The 18,173-nt window shown below is 32.5% G+C and overlaps 1 protein-coding gene across 1 annotated transcript in view; it reads right to left on the bottom strand.

Annotated features, from left to right (window-relative positions):
• Positions 1-18,173, bottom strand: part of DNAH8 (dynein axonemal heavy chain 8) — a 111,835-nt gene that overhangs the window by 30,096 nt on the left and 63,566 nt on the right. Inside the window, exons 55-68 of the mRNA XM_015857671.2 lie at positions 15,988-16,122; positions 13,166-13,288; positions 12,712-12,925; positions 12,062-12,171; positions 11,319-11,482; positions 9,866-10,055; positions 9,351-9,473; positions 7,748-7,878; positions 7,243-7,396; positions 6,264-6,422; positions 5,484-5,710; positions 4,984-5,102; positions 2,671-2,774; positions 830-1,006 (exon numbers count right to left, since the gene is read on the bottom strand). Of these exons, the coding sequence (XP_015713157.1) occupies positions 830-1,006; positions 2,671-2,774; positions 4,984-5,102; positions 5,484-5,710; positions 6,264-6,422; positions 7,243-7,396; positions 7,748-7,878; positions 9,351-9,473; positions 9,866-10,055; positions 11,319-11,482; positions 12,062-12,171; positions 12,712-12,925; positions 13,166-13,288; positions 15,988-16,122 (2,130 nt within the window). The remainder of the gene's footprint in view (positions 1-829; positions 1,007-2,670; positions 2,775-4,983; positions 5,103-5,483; positions 5,711-6,263; positions 6,423-7,242; positions 7,397-7,747; positions 7,879-9,350; positions 9,474-9,865; positions 10,056-11,318; positions 11,483-12,061; positions 12,172-12,711; positions 12,926-13,165; positions 13,289-15,987; positions 16,123-18,173) is intronic.

An 18,173-nucleotide genomic window follows, 5' to 3' on the forward strand; every position in this document is an offset into this window, starting at 1 on the left:
AATACTCTTAATAAATATCAGACACAAACATTTTCTCAATCGTAAAGACAGCACTCAAAACTTAAGTAGCTAGAACAGCAGCATTAACTTAATTTGACAGTTGAAGTAACTGAAGAAAATGGCAGATGGTTTAATTAAAAGCATTTTCTTGGCATGACAATATTTTGGATTTTTAAGGGTTAGGTGACACTATTTATTCTGAGATAAATTTGATGTTTTGTTGCTTTCTAATTTATTCGAGGTACGAGATTTTCTTAAACTTCATTTCCTAGTAGCATCACTAACACTATGCTCAGCTTAATAATAATTTTTATGATAATAATAAATGACCACAAACTTCAAAAATAACAAAGTAATTTGTATCTGCAAAATAAGCACGTCAGTGTCTATCTGGAAAATGTAGTTACAGACTCAATACTAAATTCACAGGACAGTGCAAGACTCCTGAGTCTCTTAGACAAAATGTGTTTTTGGTCAAGTTTATCAGCCTTTCACTCCTCTAAAGAGGAGCAAGATATGAAAAAAGAAACTAACACCTGTAACTTTTGGATAGATTTATGTTCGCATCTTCTTAATGACCAAGTAATAATAAATACTACAAAATATTCCCAGTGTTTTTAGAAGCACATTGCCAGTTCCATAAATACTTATCAGAGGCATGACCACAAGGACAAGAGTTGTGTCAGCAGTCAAAACCAACCAACTACATATTTGTGGCAATAGATTTGCCTTCACTGGTGACTCAAATAGTACTAAACTTAAACAAACAAACAAACAAGAAATTGATTAAAGATGCTTAAACTAATAAGAATGTAAGAAATTTATTCACATTCAGCGCAGCTTCTGCTTCTTCTAAGGCCGGTTTTGCTGCCTCCAGTTTAGTTTCTGCTTTCACTTTTTCTACATCAATTTCATCTACAATTTTTTGTGCTTTATCCTTTACAGCCTGGACTTCATTTTTTACTATAGATGCAGCTTCAGCACTTACTTTGACTTCTGCTAGTACCTGGGATTGATAGTAAACACATAAAAAGCACACATCAAAATGGTGGAACAAGTAATTGAGCAATAGGACACAAGAGAAAACAAGTAAGAGCCTGTTACAGATATGTATACAAAGCAGACCCTACCTATATATGGAATCAAATCTATCATTTACAGAATCCCCACAGAGAAATATTGGAGAAGTTTTCCCAGTAGGAGTTGTATAGACTGATTATTTTAATAATTGATAGAAGGCTCTTTAGTGTCTTTTAAAGCTATGGTGTTTCATCCTATGATGGATTTTCATCTTTGAATCTACTTTTTCAGTGCAAACAGTTCTTGCATTTTTCACCATAATTCTACAGATAAAGATAAATAATACAGCTAATTGAAGTACTGGAGGATGGCAAACCAGCCTGACAAATGATGAGCCTCCTCTCTTTTGCTCCAATATATCCCATTGTGAACCTATGTAATTAAGTTATCCACTTCTATATTTGTTTCCTTAGTGAACATGTATTTAGTTCAATTTTATGTGTAACACACAGTTGATGTCAGAATAGTTTTTGATCAGGATCAGCTGTAGGGTCAAGACCAGCACTCTGATTGTGTTTACGAGAACATAAACTGTATTCTTGAATACCTATGAGAAGAAATGATTGATAAAAACAAATGACTATTGTTTAGTTTAGTTTTGTCTATCTGATTCTGAATTCTAGAAGGCTCAGTATTAAGTGGAAAGAAAGTTAGAGAATATAAATAATATCACATTTATTTAAAATGAGTATCTGTTCTTTTATTGTTTGTCTGCAAATCTTACGTATCCTCAGTCTCATAAGCAGTATCCTATTGAAAAAGCTGACAGTCCAGAGGTTATGTAATTCTGAGATGGTTATTTCAAAATGCATGTCAAATACAAATATTAAACAAAGTGAACCTACCAGCATATTTATCATACTGTGTTGATACATTCAATTCTGTAATTGTTTTCTCTTACATGAATAAAGGTCTTGATGAATATAAGGAGTCTTGTTGCTATTGCTGGCCAAAGATTCACTCCCAAGTGCATACTATACATGCACTGTCAGAATATTATGGAATCTTTCAGAAAACAGAATGCTTACAAGTAATATTGAATTCACATTAGTAAATCCAGTCTCATGAACACATGAATATTTTGCTAATATGCTAATGAAATATGAAACTAAACTAAAGGTGGATGAATTTTTAAAAGCAATTCTGAAATAGTAAAGTGCTCTTACCATCGGTTAACTTCTTGTCTACAAATAAATGCTCTTATAACAATTCTATCATTTAATGACAATTTAATTACAATTTTACAAATTAATAAATTTCAAACAAACACACAAAAAAGCCCAAGAAACAAACAAAAAATGATATCTGATGCTTATAGGAGTGGGAAGAAATGGGAAGGAAACAAGAAAGGCACTCAACATTTGAATTTGTTCATGATTTCAAACCAAGTCTGTATAATCCCAGCCTTTGCTGCAGTCTTAAAGTGCCTCAGATTCAGAAGTGTGTGCATTATCAACTCAGTGTGGACACAGGTGAAATCTTTTTAGATGCATGCTTTTACTCCAGTATATAACCAGATGCATGCTTTTACTCCAGTATGTAACCTGATGTTATCCATGTCCTTTTGCTATTTAACACTTGAGTACGTACTTCATCTGCCTTTACAGATGCCACAGCAAGTTCCTTTTCCTTAACAGCCAGTTCCTTAGAGAGCTTAGCAACAGATTCACTGGCTTCCATCAACTTAGCCAGACCTATTAAGTAAAAGACAAAAATAAGAGCAATTAAAACTATTAGTTTTTCTTATTACATAATGCAGTATGGTTCTCATTTTAATTTGTGTGTAAGGGACAGAAAGTGGATGCAAGTGATCATACTAACAGGATTGTGCTTCATATTCATTTTTAATAGATACAAACAATTTCAAACTGTATAAAATGACTACAAACATTGTTAAGTCTTCTTAAAAAACAAACAAACAAACAAACAAAAAACACCCAGATTTTTATGCTTGCTTTGTTACAGCTGTATGCAGTACCTAAAAGTGTTATATTGAGGATGTATTGTGTCAAACAGACACACAATGCAGTTAGATACATTTGTAATGTAATGTAAGTATTCAGATCCAATACTGTTGTAGAACTTCCAGAAAGAAGTGAAATTTCATGGATTCCATGGTCAGCTATCTCTGTTTTTCCTCATCTTTGTTACATGAGTGTCCACACAAAGTGATAAAGCGGAAGAGATTTCTTATATCTTTCAAATTGTTTTGCTTGTATTGACAGAACAGTGCTGATGAGCACACATTCAATGTGCTCAGACCAGGCCGTCTTATGGAAAGCAAAGCAATACTGATCACGGAATTTCTCACAATTTTGCTGCTTCACAAGTATTTTTAATTATCCTATACATCACTGCATACAGCAAAGGCATCTCAACAAGCAGACAAAATGAGTGGCATTATTTTAGCTTACTTTTGTTTTAATATCATAAAATTTAAATCCTCTATCAGAATAATCTCCTAATAGACTGTACCAACTTCAAAATTATTGTTTTTAACCTTCTAAATCTTTTCATATTAAGCAATGCAAGACTAAGGATTAAGTTATGGACATGTGAGATAAATAAAACTTTGAGGTTGAGTTTTTGAGATCATTCTGTAGAATGCAGTAAACTGGAATACATTTGGTATTATGGATGATGAAGTGTTTTAGTGATTTTGTAATAAACATTTCATATGCAAACAAAACTAGATTTTTTTTTTTCTAAGTGGTATGATTGATGCCTATAAACTGATGGATACAAATTTCTGAGCATCAGTAATATGATATGGTGCACTGAAGACAGATGGTCATCTAAACAAGATATTTTTGTTTTGAAGACTACGCAAGGAATTTTTACATATGCCTACAGACACACACACACAAACAAACAAACAAAAACAAGTCAAATCTTCAGGGCTCCCAGACTTCAGTCCCAGTAGCAGGACTTATTGCAATGATTTCTATGATTTCTAGAACTGGCCATGTATCTGTGCAGGGAAATCTGCACTATGACAAAATCACTTTGTGGATCACTTATTTGCCTATGTACCATTCTGATTCAGCAGTCTGTGAATAAAATACCCACACATGCTTATCCTATTCTTCATGCTGCATTCTTAATCATTGTCTAAAACTATGCTGCTCTTTCTTCTTCTTCTTTTTTTTTTTTTTTTAACTTTGTAAGAAAAATCTTATGCATATGTTTCTCTATTCTGATAAACTAAAATAGAGTGCCATCTTCTAGTTGTCTAAACTGTTTCAATGTAGATTTACAAAAGTATACCTAATGGTAGAAAACTGGAACTGTACTATGAACCCATTAAGTACTATTATAAATGGAAAATTAGGTCGCTTCAAACAGAAATTCCAAATTGGAAGAACATGTAAGTCATACTTTCCTGTATTTCAGATTTCTATTTATAAAATGACCACACATAAAAGCAGCTCATTGCACAGCAGAAATCTTAAATAAATAAAACACAAAGCAATCAGATTGTATAGAAAGGATTTCATAGACAAGTGGAGATTTGGACTAGATTTCTGAGGGTCCAAGTGAAGTGATTGTATGATGCTACGAAGTCCAGAAATAAATTAATAATAGCCTTTAGATCTTCCTCTCCAGAAAAGGAAATAAGGGCCTCTCTTTGGCCATCTCATGTCCTACTTTCTCTTAAAAATGATAAAGTGGAAGTACTAAAGTTTAATATTATGCTGTGATGGTTGATTAAATTGGCATTTTCTTTAAGGCATGCTTTCAAGGGGGGTATTGTGGGTCAGTGGTAGCTCAGAAGTGATCAGAAATGGTTCTCACTGGCTACTAGTTTAGGACTGTGATTAACAGAAATATATCTAAGTGATGATTAAGATGCTTAATATTAAAAACACAGATCGTTTGAGACCAAACATGGAAATATCTTACCAATTTGCATACGTTCAGCTTGTTCATTAATATTTTCTAACTTTTCAGCATAAACTTCTTTGTAGCCATTGACGAAAGAGAGGTAAGATTTAGGTGTTACGTGAGTTCTTCTTCGATACCTAAAATATGGTATATTGGCAGCATGAAGTTCATATATATTTTTGATATATACATCAATTTGATTACTTGCAATGAAACAGAAAATTACATAAAGCAAGATTTCAAGTCAGTCAAGTTTCTTCATAATATAAAGTCCTATTTCCAGTTATATTGTTTACATCCAGATAAACAACACTAAAGACTGATTAATAGTAGGAATGAAGATAATAAATTTGCAACATAATAGTACTTTTCGTGGCCTTTTCATATATTTATTGAGCAGATTAATTTCAATATTGTCCTTAAAATACAGTTATTTAATCTTATAATACAATGAATTACAAAACAATATCAGTAACAATACATTGGAGATTGATCTTTGCATTTGTTTAAAATATTACCTTTGGAAATAATTCTCACAGCTTTCTGAAACTATATCATGAAAGAGACCCATGGTTTCTACTACTTGTTCTTTAACTGATGCAGAGCAGACCATATTAAATTCTGAAAGAAAATAACTGGCTACAGCTACAAGAGCTTCCTTGGGCCATGGACTGAACCAATCCATGGTGCACCCTGATATGAGACCAGGAAATTTCAAAGAACGTGCACGGAACTTCTCACCAACCTATGGAGAGTAACAATGTCAGTTAGTGATACAGTATCTAAATTAGGTCGATCAAAATGCTCGATGCATATGAACAGCTAAATAGACTATACTTCTTCCTAATTTTCCACATTGTTTTTACTTTTAAATATTTTGTTACATTTGCAACATTCAGTATTTTAAGAAATTTGAATAAGATCAGGAAAAATATAAATGTTTCTTAATATTTCAAAACTTCAATTAACATCTTAACGTCTTTTAATTTTCATGAAAATGAGTAACAAGTAAAAATTTCATAAAGCTGCATACACTGATCTGTAATAGGAAAGAATAGGAGGGAAAAATGAAAGTCAATTTAACATGTAAAGAATGACAATTTTCAAGTATTTGCTTTCAAAGTTCAGATAACTGCACTATTATTTCTAAAGTATCAGCCATTATAATCCAGATTTCACTAATCTTATTATGCATCTTCAAATTCCCCTAAAAATACAGATCTTGAATAATCCTGTCATAATTTCCAGGATACTTTGCTGATGTGAGTAAAGATGCCAGATACAAAGAAAATACTTACGGGAGAAAANACAACATGCAAGTTCTTCTTTGCCCGAGTTAAAAAATATTCATACAGATTATCAAAGGTAGGAGGACATCGAGGCATCTCTTTTTTCATCACTGGTATTAATGCTTGGGTGATTTCATCCAATTCATCCCGAGCAAATAAATTAGAAATCTTCACATAGAATTAAAAGCAATAATAGAATAAATAGCGTTGATTTAGGTTTTTTCTCTTTACATCTGTGTATCTCTCTATGCATATACACAGTTCAGACATACTAAAAACCAAATCTGTCTGTGATTTAGACTTAAACTCCATTAACATCTAGAAATTCTAACTCAAAAAGTGCAGTGGTTTAACCCAACAGGAGGCAGCTCAGCAACAAACAGCTGTTTGCTCACTCCCTACCTTCCCAGTGGGATGGAGGAGAGATTTGAGGGGGGAAAAAATAAGAACTCACAGATTAAAATAAAAACTAAGACAAAAAAAAAAAAAAAGGGTCCGGGGGGGGGAAAAGTAATAGGTAGTGATAATTACTATTTACAAAACTGTTTACAAAGCTGCTTTAAAAAGGAGCATATGGGAGTAGGACCATTAAGTAATATCTCCCATTTTATTATGTTGGTTCATATTATCAGTGGCAGGTAGTGGTGGTACAGCAGCTGAATTCCTCCATGCAGAAAAAAATGGCATCCACTGGCACTCACTGACACTTACTGAACATTTATGGAGACAAAACTTTGAATGTGAGCACAGTGAAGCAATGAGTGGTGCACTTCACCAGTGGTAACAGTGACGGGTCATTTCAGCTAGCAAAAATGTACAATTAAGGGTGGTGACTGTGTTAAAAATAGAGTTTTGTAGCTGAGAACTTGCTCTATCATTGCTCTATCAAAACTGTTGTTGTGCTCTTTGTATCTGTTGTAGTTTCCATGGAAATAAATAAAGGCATCACTTTTGGAGCAATCTACATTGTCACAGTGAGTCTCTTTACCTCTCCTGAAGACAGAAGATTATTAATGTATTCCAAAAATGCCTCCTCTTTTATTTCATTATCAGTGAAAATAAAAGTGATGCCTTGTCCCTCTGCTCCAGCTGTTCTATACAGAAATTTTAAATCATCTGACAGATTGCTTATGTTATATGATCTGTAAAGAATAAGAAACATGATCTGTTAGTTTAAAACAGAGAATACCGCTATTTCCAGATTACAGTGTTTTATAAACAACAGTGCAAACACCTTTTGTATATAATTATGCATATTTTCGCTCAGGAATAGGTAACACATGGTACTTCTACATGGTACTACAGCTTCTTGAGCTAAAAACTTTGTTCAATATTGCATATAAACTATATATATATATATGTATGTATATATATGCATGTATATTTTTTAATTTTCATTTTTGGTTGGTCACAAAATGAAAAAGATAAGCTGTTAAAAACATATAGTTATGAAATAGCATAAATTGCATCTGTATATTTCTTGCATTTCTTACCTGGATAAAGTAATCTGAAATATTTTATAGCCAGCAATATAGGAAGCCAACCTTGAAAGACTTTGTTTTCCAGAACCACCAACTCCAACAAGTAAAGCATTTCCATTTGAGGTTCGAATTATCCGGGAAATCTATATAGGAAAAAAGAATAGTGCACAGAAAAAAACCCAAACTTGAATTTGAAAAACTAAAAATCTGTCATACAATACAATTCGTTTAGTAGAATACAATGTAAAGGTTATTAAGAGGACTGTGAGTTGTGAAGAAAATTTTTCCTCTCCAAAGAATAACAGTATCTCCTTTAAGAATTTTGTGGAATGGAAAGAATTCTCATGTAAGCCTATAGGATGGCTATATGAGGTGAATGTTGGATTACATAAAGGTAGACACTTTAAGCCCTGTTCCATGTTGGCTATACTACACTTATAAAGGAAAAAAAAAATAATCATCTAGAATAATTAAATATGCTACCTTAATTTTAAGAATCTGAAATACTTGGATGTTTTTACTGAAGAAAATAATTTGATCACACCCATCTATTCTATCTACTTCCTATGCCTTTTGAAGTCATTTCTGCAACAATTCTCTCAGATACAAAAGCTGGATTATAAACTTATTGTTTTATTGGGTTTTTTGTTTGTTTTGTTTTGCTTTTTGCTTTTGTTTTTGTTTTGTTTGCTTTTGTTTTGTTTTGTTTTTGCTTTTGTTTTGTTTTTGAGTTTCTTTTTTCTTCTGAGAACTCATCTGTATACATCATGTCTTTCTTGGTTCTGTTATATGGTCGTGAACTATAGTTTGCTTCACAGCTTACATCATGTTTTTGAATTCTATAAATGTGTTCCTTAAAAGAATCCTTAGTTATATATGCAGTTCCCTCTGAGTCTATTCACGTTTAGACTTCTATTTTAATATCATTATGAGTGTAACAAATATCTATTGCCACTGTTTTTACAGCAGTGCACATGCATATCCCAGATACTCTGGTTAAAACTTGCCAATGGAAATGGAGATCTAGAGACTTCCAGCATCTCCTGAAATTTACCTAACACCACACTGAGTGAATCTAAAAATAAGATATTTTTCTTCTATTCACATTCACAGAAAAAGAAGTTGTTTAATTCTCTTGAGATTAACTAGAGAAGAATAGAACTTCTTTTTTTCTGTTTTGGTTTCAAAGTTGCTTCCACATTTATTTTAGCAAATATATCATCAAGTTCAAACATTTCTGAAGCAACACAACTTCTTAAACCAAAGGCACCACACTTCCAACAAAGCATATGCTGAGCCTTTTTTTTCTTTTTTTAAAGCTAATTTCAATTTTGTCTTCAAATCAATTCTTCCCTTATGTCTTCCTTTCTGAATACAGGTTCAGGTGTTTTTGTTTTTGCCATCTGAGACTTTCCTCTACCCCACAGCTTTCTACTGCAGCTCATATTTATACATCTTTTCTTGTTTCTCATCCAATCAGATTCTACCTCACGTAGTTTTCATCACTTGTCATGTACATATCCCCTGGAAGTGCCATCTGAATCCTTAAAGATTAAAGAACATTATATTAACTAAGTACATGGTTACGATAGTAAAAAAGGAACAAATCCCAAACCTTAATAATATGTGTCATTGCATCCTTAAAAAACACCAAGTCAAGAGAAGATCCTCTAATGTACTCATTGTATTGTCTTTGATATGTTTGCAATTTTTCACAGAGAAACTCAAAGCTTGGAATCTGAAAGATTAAAAATAAGTTAAAAAACAACAACAAAACAACTAGTTACAACATTAGCCAACAACATCAGCACATCCATTCAGAGTTTAAAGCCCTGCTGGCAATTTTATGCACTAACATGAGTTCATGTTTTAGTCACACATAACGAAATTGTCCTTTTAAATCACTTCAGCACATGCACCTGTGTGTAAGCAGAATTCTTCTGCACATGATGTTAAAAATAGGAGCAAGGAGTGCAGGAATGAATAAACCATCTTTATATGGTAGATATAGACAAATGTGCTGCAGATACTCAACAAAACTTTCTGTATGATATGAATCTGGGAACATAACATACTTTAATTATTAAGGGAAAGACACAGTGCTGAATATTTTGGTGTAAAATTAAATACCTCCTCATAAATTTTTGGTGCTTCAAACACAAAATCTTCTGGTTCGTCACCAGTTGCTTCAGGCACATCCCGCAGAAAATCAACAAAATATGGCTCTGCTTGAGGAAATGCTACACCTGTACCCACATTTTCTTCTATTGCTTTCATAATAGTTTCATCAAACCAGTCTATATCCTCAGGAGTAATAAATCTAAAAGTAATAAATTAGCCTAATTAAAAACAAAATCATTTAAGATAGGAGAAAAGCAGACAATTAAATACTAACAAACAAACTAACAAAAAACACCAAAACTTTCTAACATTTCAATAGAAAATACATATTAAGTAATAGCAACCAAAATGGTCAGGCAATATTCAGAAAAATGAAATGCTTTCATGTTCTACAAGGATCACGGTCAATCATTGCAGTAGAGGAAAACAATTCTCCGCATTTTATCAACAACTATGAAAAGACAAACCACTTAATTTCTCAAACGAAAAAGGCTGAATTTTTTCCAAAAGAACCATGGCTAAGATTCCCTTGCATTCTTTTGACTAGCAGCGGAATAGCATATTTTATGTTATTACTGTTCTGTCAATGAAACTGCAGTGAAATATAGGATAGTGAAAGTCAGCCGAAAACTCTTGACTTCATTTTTATATTCTTGAAAAAACGATCGATAAGATTTCCTTTTACATTTCTTGTATGCATTTTCTGAGCTCAGTATTTATACAAGGAGAGGAGAGAAAGTAAGCAGGGTTTTCAAATTAGAGCTCCTCTGGGATACTGGAGCTCATCATAAACAGCAATAGCTTCAGTTTGTGAATGTATCCTCCTGCAAAAAATAAGAAAGTATCTGCAAAATGATTCAATTTACATGAAAAAAGAAGTGGGATTCTGGAGGATACAGGAAAGGATGGTAATTAAAACTGGTTGAATGTGTGGTCTGTGTCCTGCCTGAAACTGTTACTAGCATTTTCCTAGAAAGGTAAGGAGAGTTCTTTCATATATCAGTTTCAGGTATGCATGATTTCAAAGCTTTACTTATCTTCCTTGTTTTATTTCTTCTTCAAATTGAGTACGTGCTGATAACTGATAACCATCTGTTTCATGAATCATTTAAAGGAGTTTTTGATGAGAATCACTATTTTTCAATCATACGCTTGTGATGATTACTTTTTCCAATGAAGAGATCAAAGCAATTTCATATTATTGTCTGAGGGCCACAGTGTCAAGTTAGGATGCTGTACAATCCTCTTTTTTATCTTTTTAAACAAAGAGACTGGATGATAATCTATTAGCAGAGAACTGACATCTGTCATAACAAGACAATATGCAAAATAAGACAACATTTTTCATATTACATTTATCTTGTTAAACAATTGGAGGTATATGAGCATAAATGAATATGAGCATAAATAAAATGAAGTGAACAGAAAATGAAACTGAAGCCTACTAAATATACAATGATACCTGTCAGCAATTACTCTAGTACATTCATGTTTAAAAAGTGCTAGAAGGACAGTTGTGTTCTTGCATTCTTCTGCCTTTATAGTTAACATCCCTTGCCAAATTCTAGACAGATCTCGAAGGTTGAAGATATAGTGGAATTTAGCCGGTGTAGGCAGCATCTTTATCTAAAGAAAAGTATTATTAATATTCAAAATCAGCAATATTTAGAATGAAATGAGAATAGCATAAATTATATATTCATAAATAATTATATATATATTAAAATAACAAAAAGACTAATTTTCTCACATACCACTCTGGGCAAACTCTTTCTAAGAAGTCATCTAAACATATCTGATCTGTTTCGAAGCAGGAGCAAACACTCTTAGAGCGTGTGATTATCTCATATGTTGCTTTGAGCTTTACAAATTAAAAATGATAAATAGTAAATAATTTCACATCCTGTTCCCAAGTTATAGTGATTAAAGCTTTGGATAACATGAATTGAACTATAGGAATGAATGAAATTATACAGTCATTTATCTGTCATATACACTTAAATCTGATATTTTCCAGATTCTTTCTCCAACATTTATTCTTAAGGAGTATGAGCTTTGAGGAGATTAATAGAATCATATAATGGTTTGATTTGGAAGGGACCTTTAAGATAATCTAGCTCCAACTCCCTTGCTCTTGACAGGGACATCTTCCTGTACACCAGACAGGCACACTGATGATGATAAAACTTTCCCTGTAACTCATACCTTTGTCCGCTGCCACAATATTCTACCTGTTGGGATCAATTTTTGCACCATATCACATACTTCAGAACTGAAGTCTCTACATGAATGAAAATATCCACATCCAATAACACCTGAAAATAGAAAATGGAATATATAAATAATCTCAAGGTGCAGGATTTAGTAAGTTAAGTTGTAAGCAATGTTCAAAAAAACATATTTTAAAGTAATTTGCTTTTAAATTATGGATGAAATAATGTTGTCTCTCTTATCCATGGATTTGCTGAACTGGTGTAGAAACAATGGGTGTCAAATGTATTGTCAAAGTTAAATGAATTTTAGGAACAGAAGTTTGTTCAGACAGTGTATGTGTATTACATATTAATATCAGTGCTCATAATCTTTCAGAAAATCACAATTATTTTCTTATTAACTATTTTTCACACCTAAAATCAGAAAGGTAAACATTAAGAGGGATTAATTTCTGTTCAATTGCAGTATTTTGTTGTAATACACCTTCAATTGTTTCAACAAAATTAGTGTATATTTGCATGATATGAAAATAGAGAACCTACTTCTACACATTTTAAAGCAATTACTTAAAACCAAAAAAAAATTAAAAAAAATTAAAAAATAAAAAAAACCCAACAAACTAAAACAAGAGAAAGAAGTACCAAAGATTTTGTCTATGGATGCATTGGATGGTAATGTACAATTGAATATACAAAACTGTCTTTTTAAACGCTGAGGAATATCATTACGGCCTCCTCCTGGATGTATCATCGCTGCTATTAATTGTACATCTACAATAGTAGTGAAGTCTCCGGGTTTATCTAAATTGTACATTCCTTTCATTTCCATCATCTGACGCACAATTTCATTTGTTATCTGTAAGTTTATGTAACACACAAATTAGAAATTCAAGCCAGAACATATCATGGAATAATTCAATTTCTTCTTGTAATATTACCATTAATACCTACAGAGGCTTAGTCCAAACTCAGATGAAAGTATTAAATAGCATTTCCAATAACTTAAATTTAACTAAAATTTTGGTGTCTACTGATCTCCATATATATGAAAAGAATACCAACAGTTTAGAATAAACTGTACTTGTTAAAAACATACCTGATCTCCCCATTCATTGACAACCGGCATATTGATATCATCAACAAAAACAGTCATTTTCCTGCCTCCAGGAGGTCCATAAGTACTGCCAACACGTTTATCCACATAACTCTCAATTGTCCTCTAAAAAATAAAGAAAGCTCTTCATTTTTTTTTTTTATCTAAAGCACAATATATAAAATGTTGTTTATTTATTTATTTATTTATTTTAAGTCTAGCTTTCTTCTACAAAACTTAACCTACAATTTCCTCTTCTTTTGAGTAGCCTCAGCTTTGTTAATAAAAGAACTCTATTCAGCTACTTCAGTTCTCCAGACAGCACTACAGTATACAACCCAACTGTAGCTACCAGAGAAGTTTTCTTAAAAGTGACAAAAGTGTTATTTATTTTACTATGTTGCATTATTTCTATGGGAAACATTACATTTTCTGTGAAGTCTTTTACAGCCTTCAAACACTTCATGATTAATGCAAGAAGAGAAACTGTAAATATAAAGGGAAAGGAGATTGTAAGTTGTGAAATATGTAGCATCTTTTTTCTCATGCTTCACAAACAAGAAAGAAATAGTGGGACACAATTTGAAAGACAGAAGATTAACCAAAATCATAATTAATTATGATTAAGCCAGAAAATCAGAAGGCAGAAATAGTATTTTCTTTACCTACATTATATATATATATATATATATATATCGGATTTGCTACAAAATGAACTCAGAATCTTCCTTCGAGAAAGGGAATCCAACTTTGATATGTACCATCTGAAGGCTCTGATTGCTTTGTATTTCCCTTGCTAAACTCAGTTCTCTATTTGCAGTACAGCAAGCAGACCATATGAAGGCGACTTAATATTACAGTGATATCTCAGATGGTTTGTAAGCGAAGTTGTTCAGTATTTTAGCATTTTGGTGAAAAAAGCTGTGGACTGAATAATAAATAGTATGAAACAAACAGATAAGACCTTGATATTTAATCAGAATGCATCTTCAAAGTAATACAGCTTAACAGTCCTTCCAAAGGTACTAGGACTTAGAGAAACAATTGCAGTAAAAATACCTCAAAAGATAGTAGGAATATTTTCATTAAACAACTAAAGTTTTTGTTTGTCATTCTATCATTCCATCTCTCATTCTATATGAGGAATGCGGCATATGCTATGAGGACGATAGAAATGGTGCTCAGCGGCATGATTTGGCAGTGGGTTGTTAGAGTTAGGATTGTATGGTCTGGTTGTGTTTGGACTTGAAGATGTTGGAGGTCTTCCCAAACCCAGGGAATTCTATGATTCTGTGATAAAAAACATTTTTTGAGGGATCAGGAAAAGAGATAAAGGTTTTATCCGATGGCTTTTTGTTACACAAAATATTTAGCTGAGTGTTCTAGAGTAATTGCATATAGAATATTGACAACATTAATATATCAATATGGAGATACGATTAAAATAAAAAAAGAGAAACTGCTAAGGATCAGATAATGATTACTTATGAAATTCAGGACTTTCTAGCATCTAAAATTGTCTGATCTTTTGAATATCCTCAAAATGATGGCTCAAACTTCAGAACCTATTTTGAACGTGGCCCTTTTAAATGTTTAGAAACAAACATTTCAGCTGTTTTTTTGTTGTCTGTTTGGTTTTTTTTTCCTATTTTGTCTGCCACATTTCAATATTGGAAAACAACAAAGTGAAGCATGTGTTCAGATTGCTAGCTGAAAAGAATGAGCACTTCTTCTGAGGTATCACAGAACTATAACAGAGGCAAGAAAAAATAAGACCCTTCCAGAGTGCCTCTGTACCAGATAGGAGGACATCTGGGTTCTATTTTTTAAGATAGTAATGTTCTGGGGTCCCATAATACATTAAGGATGCTGAGACAAGTGACACTTGTTCAGTTAATCTTTCATGTGTGAAGGGATACCTGCCTTATTCTGTCTCATGGCTTGATATATGCCATGGACAGTGATCCTCTGCATACCAGAAAAGCCCTGCAGTTATTTTCTGATTTTGGAATTATAATAAAAATGGAGAGTTAAGTTATTACTTCTAACCACTATCTTAATACCATTTTGAATTACCTTTCTAAAAACAGTTACTGGATTGTGGGATAGAATTTATGACCTGCCTCATCAGCAGGCTTTCCAATCAAGAAAGCTTCTCAGGTGATTACTTCACCCTACTAGAGGATTCTTACCATGAATTCATTGCTTTGAAGAGGTAATGAAACCAATTCAATATTCAAGATCACATCCTAACAAAGTACTCATACTCAATCACAGTGCTGTGATATAAATCATACTTTCTATCACTTGAGAAGGTATCGGTAGTATTTGTTTCTATTTATATAGATGTTTGCCATTATTTTGGAAAAGGGAAATCTGTACAAAGTTTCACTGCTAGAGAGCCTTAAAGACTAGATTTTTGCTGTACTCACCTTTCCTGAACTGTGAAAAAATAAGATCTAGAATTTAAAATCTATTTTTTGTTTAAATATATATATATATATAGAAACTGCATAAATAGGACAAATTGATTAAGCAAAAAATATCATTGATCTAACAAGAAATGAAGGGTCTTTAGACAAAGAATTCTTAAAATTCAATTGTGAAAAAGCACACAGTAATCAGGAATATATGCATCCCTACATGAGTGAATATATTTTACTCTTCTCTGCAAAAAAATGATTACTTTATGGAATTATCTGAAGACTTTAAGTGACCTAGGCAAAAAAAGAAGTTCCTTTAAACTATATTTCTACCTCTCTTATCATCAGAAATAAGTACATTTGAGTATATATTCAAGAATTGCTTAAAGGGTATATTTTTACCTGAAACATAAATGGTTCTGTGGCAGATGAAAAGTTTAAACATTTTGACAAATGTTCTTCTGGATTATATTTCTTCAAGTATGCCTTAATCATGACTGTCTTTGCAGTTCCCGGTTCTCCTATGAGCAAAACTGCCTGCAATAGACATTTAAATTCCACAAGTAGGACCAAAACTGTTAACTAAATACACATAACATTTTAGACAAAGGGAATTTTTTCTCTAATTCTTTGGTCTAATATTAGATTATATATTGTTCTGATAGTTCATTCCATGTGTCCGTATGCAATGACACGGTATGTGTTTTTCATACCAATTCCATTTTCCAAGACAAATTAGTTACTGAGTCAAAAAAGAAAGAATAGACAATGTTCTGGAGATGGATTGTGAGTATTTTTGTTTTCTTGCTTGTTTTTGTAAAACCAGTTGCTTAACTTCTCAGTTTTCTAACACACTCATTGCAGTAGTGATTCTTAGCAGATGACCTTAAGAAGTGTTTTGCTTTTTTTTATATAATGGAAAGTGATCTCTAACATCTAATCTGAGTGTTGTTCCAAGTTGTTTCCTTAGTAAGTTTCTTTTTTTTTTTTTTTTTTTGTTTGTTTTTTGCCTTTACTTTTAATATCTCATTTCTGGATTAAACTGTATGCTAACTGTCATCTTCATACAAAAACAAACAAACAAACAACAACAAAAAAACAAACAAAAAAACCCCCCCACCAAATAAATACACCAAGAAAAATAAAGATTTTCTGGTTTCCTTCATGTCTTGGTAAAATCTGAGTTAAAATCAGATTGTTGCTGAATTGAAGGATTAATGCTGCAGTTGTATTTTTTTCCTTTCTTTTCAACATTCCACAGAAATCTCCCATTTCATGAAAGGAAAGGAAACTAAATAGGAACCCTGCTCTTTTCTTCAGACATATAAGAATCCTTCTTGTTTTCTTTCCAGATTACATTTTCATCCTACTTATGTCTTTGACAGATGCCACTCTCTTCATCCACGCCATTAGAGGAATTTAATCAGTTCAAAGAGGGGAGTATTTATGACTGTGGGCACTAAGCTTGATGATGAAGTAGATCTCTGACAATATTTTATTTGAAATGTTCAAATATTTGTTACTGTCTCCTTTAAATTAATGCTATGTGGTCTCTTTCCTTATCCTATTTCTTGAATATTCAAGAGATCAGTTGACCACTATAACACACATAGTAATAAACTTTGGAGAATCAACAAGTCAGATCAGTAAAACATCACTTTGTTTTTATCTAGCTCATTTAATTCAGTCGTAGCCAGAAAGATAGTTCATGCTGTTATTATCTGATTGAGGAGAGAAAATAATAAAAATATTCCTCAAATCAAAATTCAATGCCTTACAAAATAGGAATGCTTGAAAAGAAAGCACAATGACTGCTATCTTAGATGGGAAATTTTGGCTCAACCGAAATGGAGACCCAAGTCCCATGATACACTGAATTCTGAAGTAGAGACGTGGGTAAAACCATACATTACAGGAGCACTGAATTGTGTAAAAGAGTGTGCTTCAGAAACTATCTTTAGAATATTTCAGTATTCACTACATGCACTGTAATGATTGCACAAGAATGTACCTGGAAATACTACAAGTATTTCCCAAGGCTTTGACATACAAAGATTAATCATTTGTTCTCAAATATCAAGATTGCATATGTTTTTATAATCTATGTCAGATACATCAAAGAGACAGCCACATTATGGCCTCAGGAACAGTTTATCAAATCCAAGTAAATGCTCTTGTGCTAAATCCAAGGATTTCACAGAAAAGCCAAGTTCCATCACTGGATCATGCACTTCTGGTATTTCTAATTTTTGCTCCAGATTCCATGAAAGGAGTACACTGAACTGCACTTCGCAATCCAGCATAGGTTTCCACACTAAAATCCTGTAGGATAGGACTGTGATAAAGCAACTGTGGTTTTTTTGCTTGTTTGTTTGTCCAGAGCATCAACTGTGCAAATAGGCCTATACATATTTATGTTTTAAATAACTATTGTTTGATGTGGTCTTTTGGCCATGATGCCAGATTGGATTTTACTGGTTAAATCTACATGTAATTTGCTTTCTCCTATTCTATGAACAGTGGCAATGCTATTAAACACAGCTTTCCTGCTGAAAAAAAAAAAAAAAAAAAAAAGCAGTAAAAGCATT

This window comes from Coturnix japonica, chromosome 3 (assembly GCF_001577835.2).
Source record: "Coturnix japonica isolate 7356 chromosome 3, Coturnix japonica 2.1, whole genome shotgun sequence".
In the NCBI taxonomy this organism is placed as follows: Eukaryota; Metazoa; Chordata; class Aves; order Galliformes; family Phasianidae; genus Coturnix; species Coturnix japonica.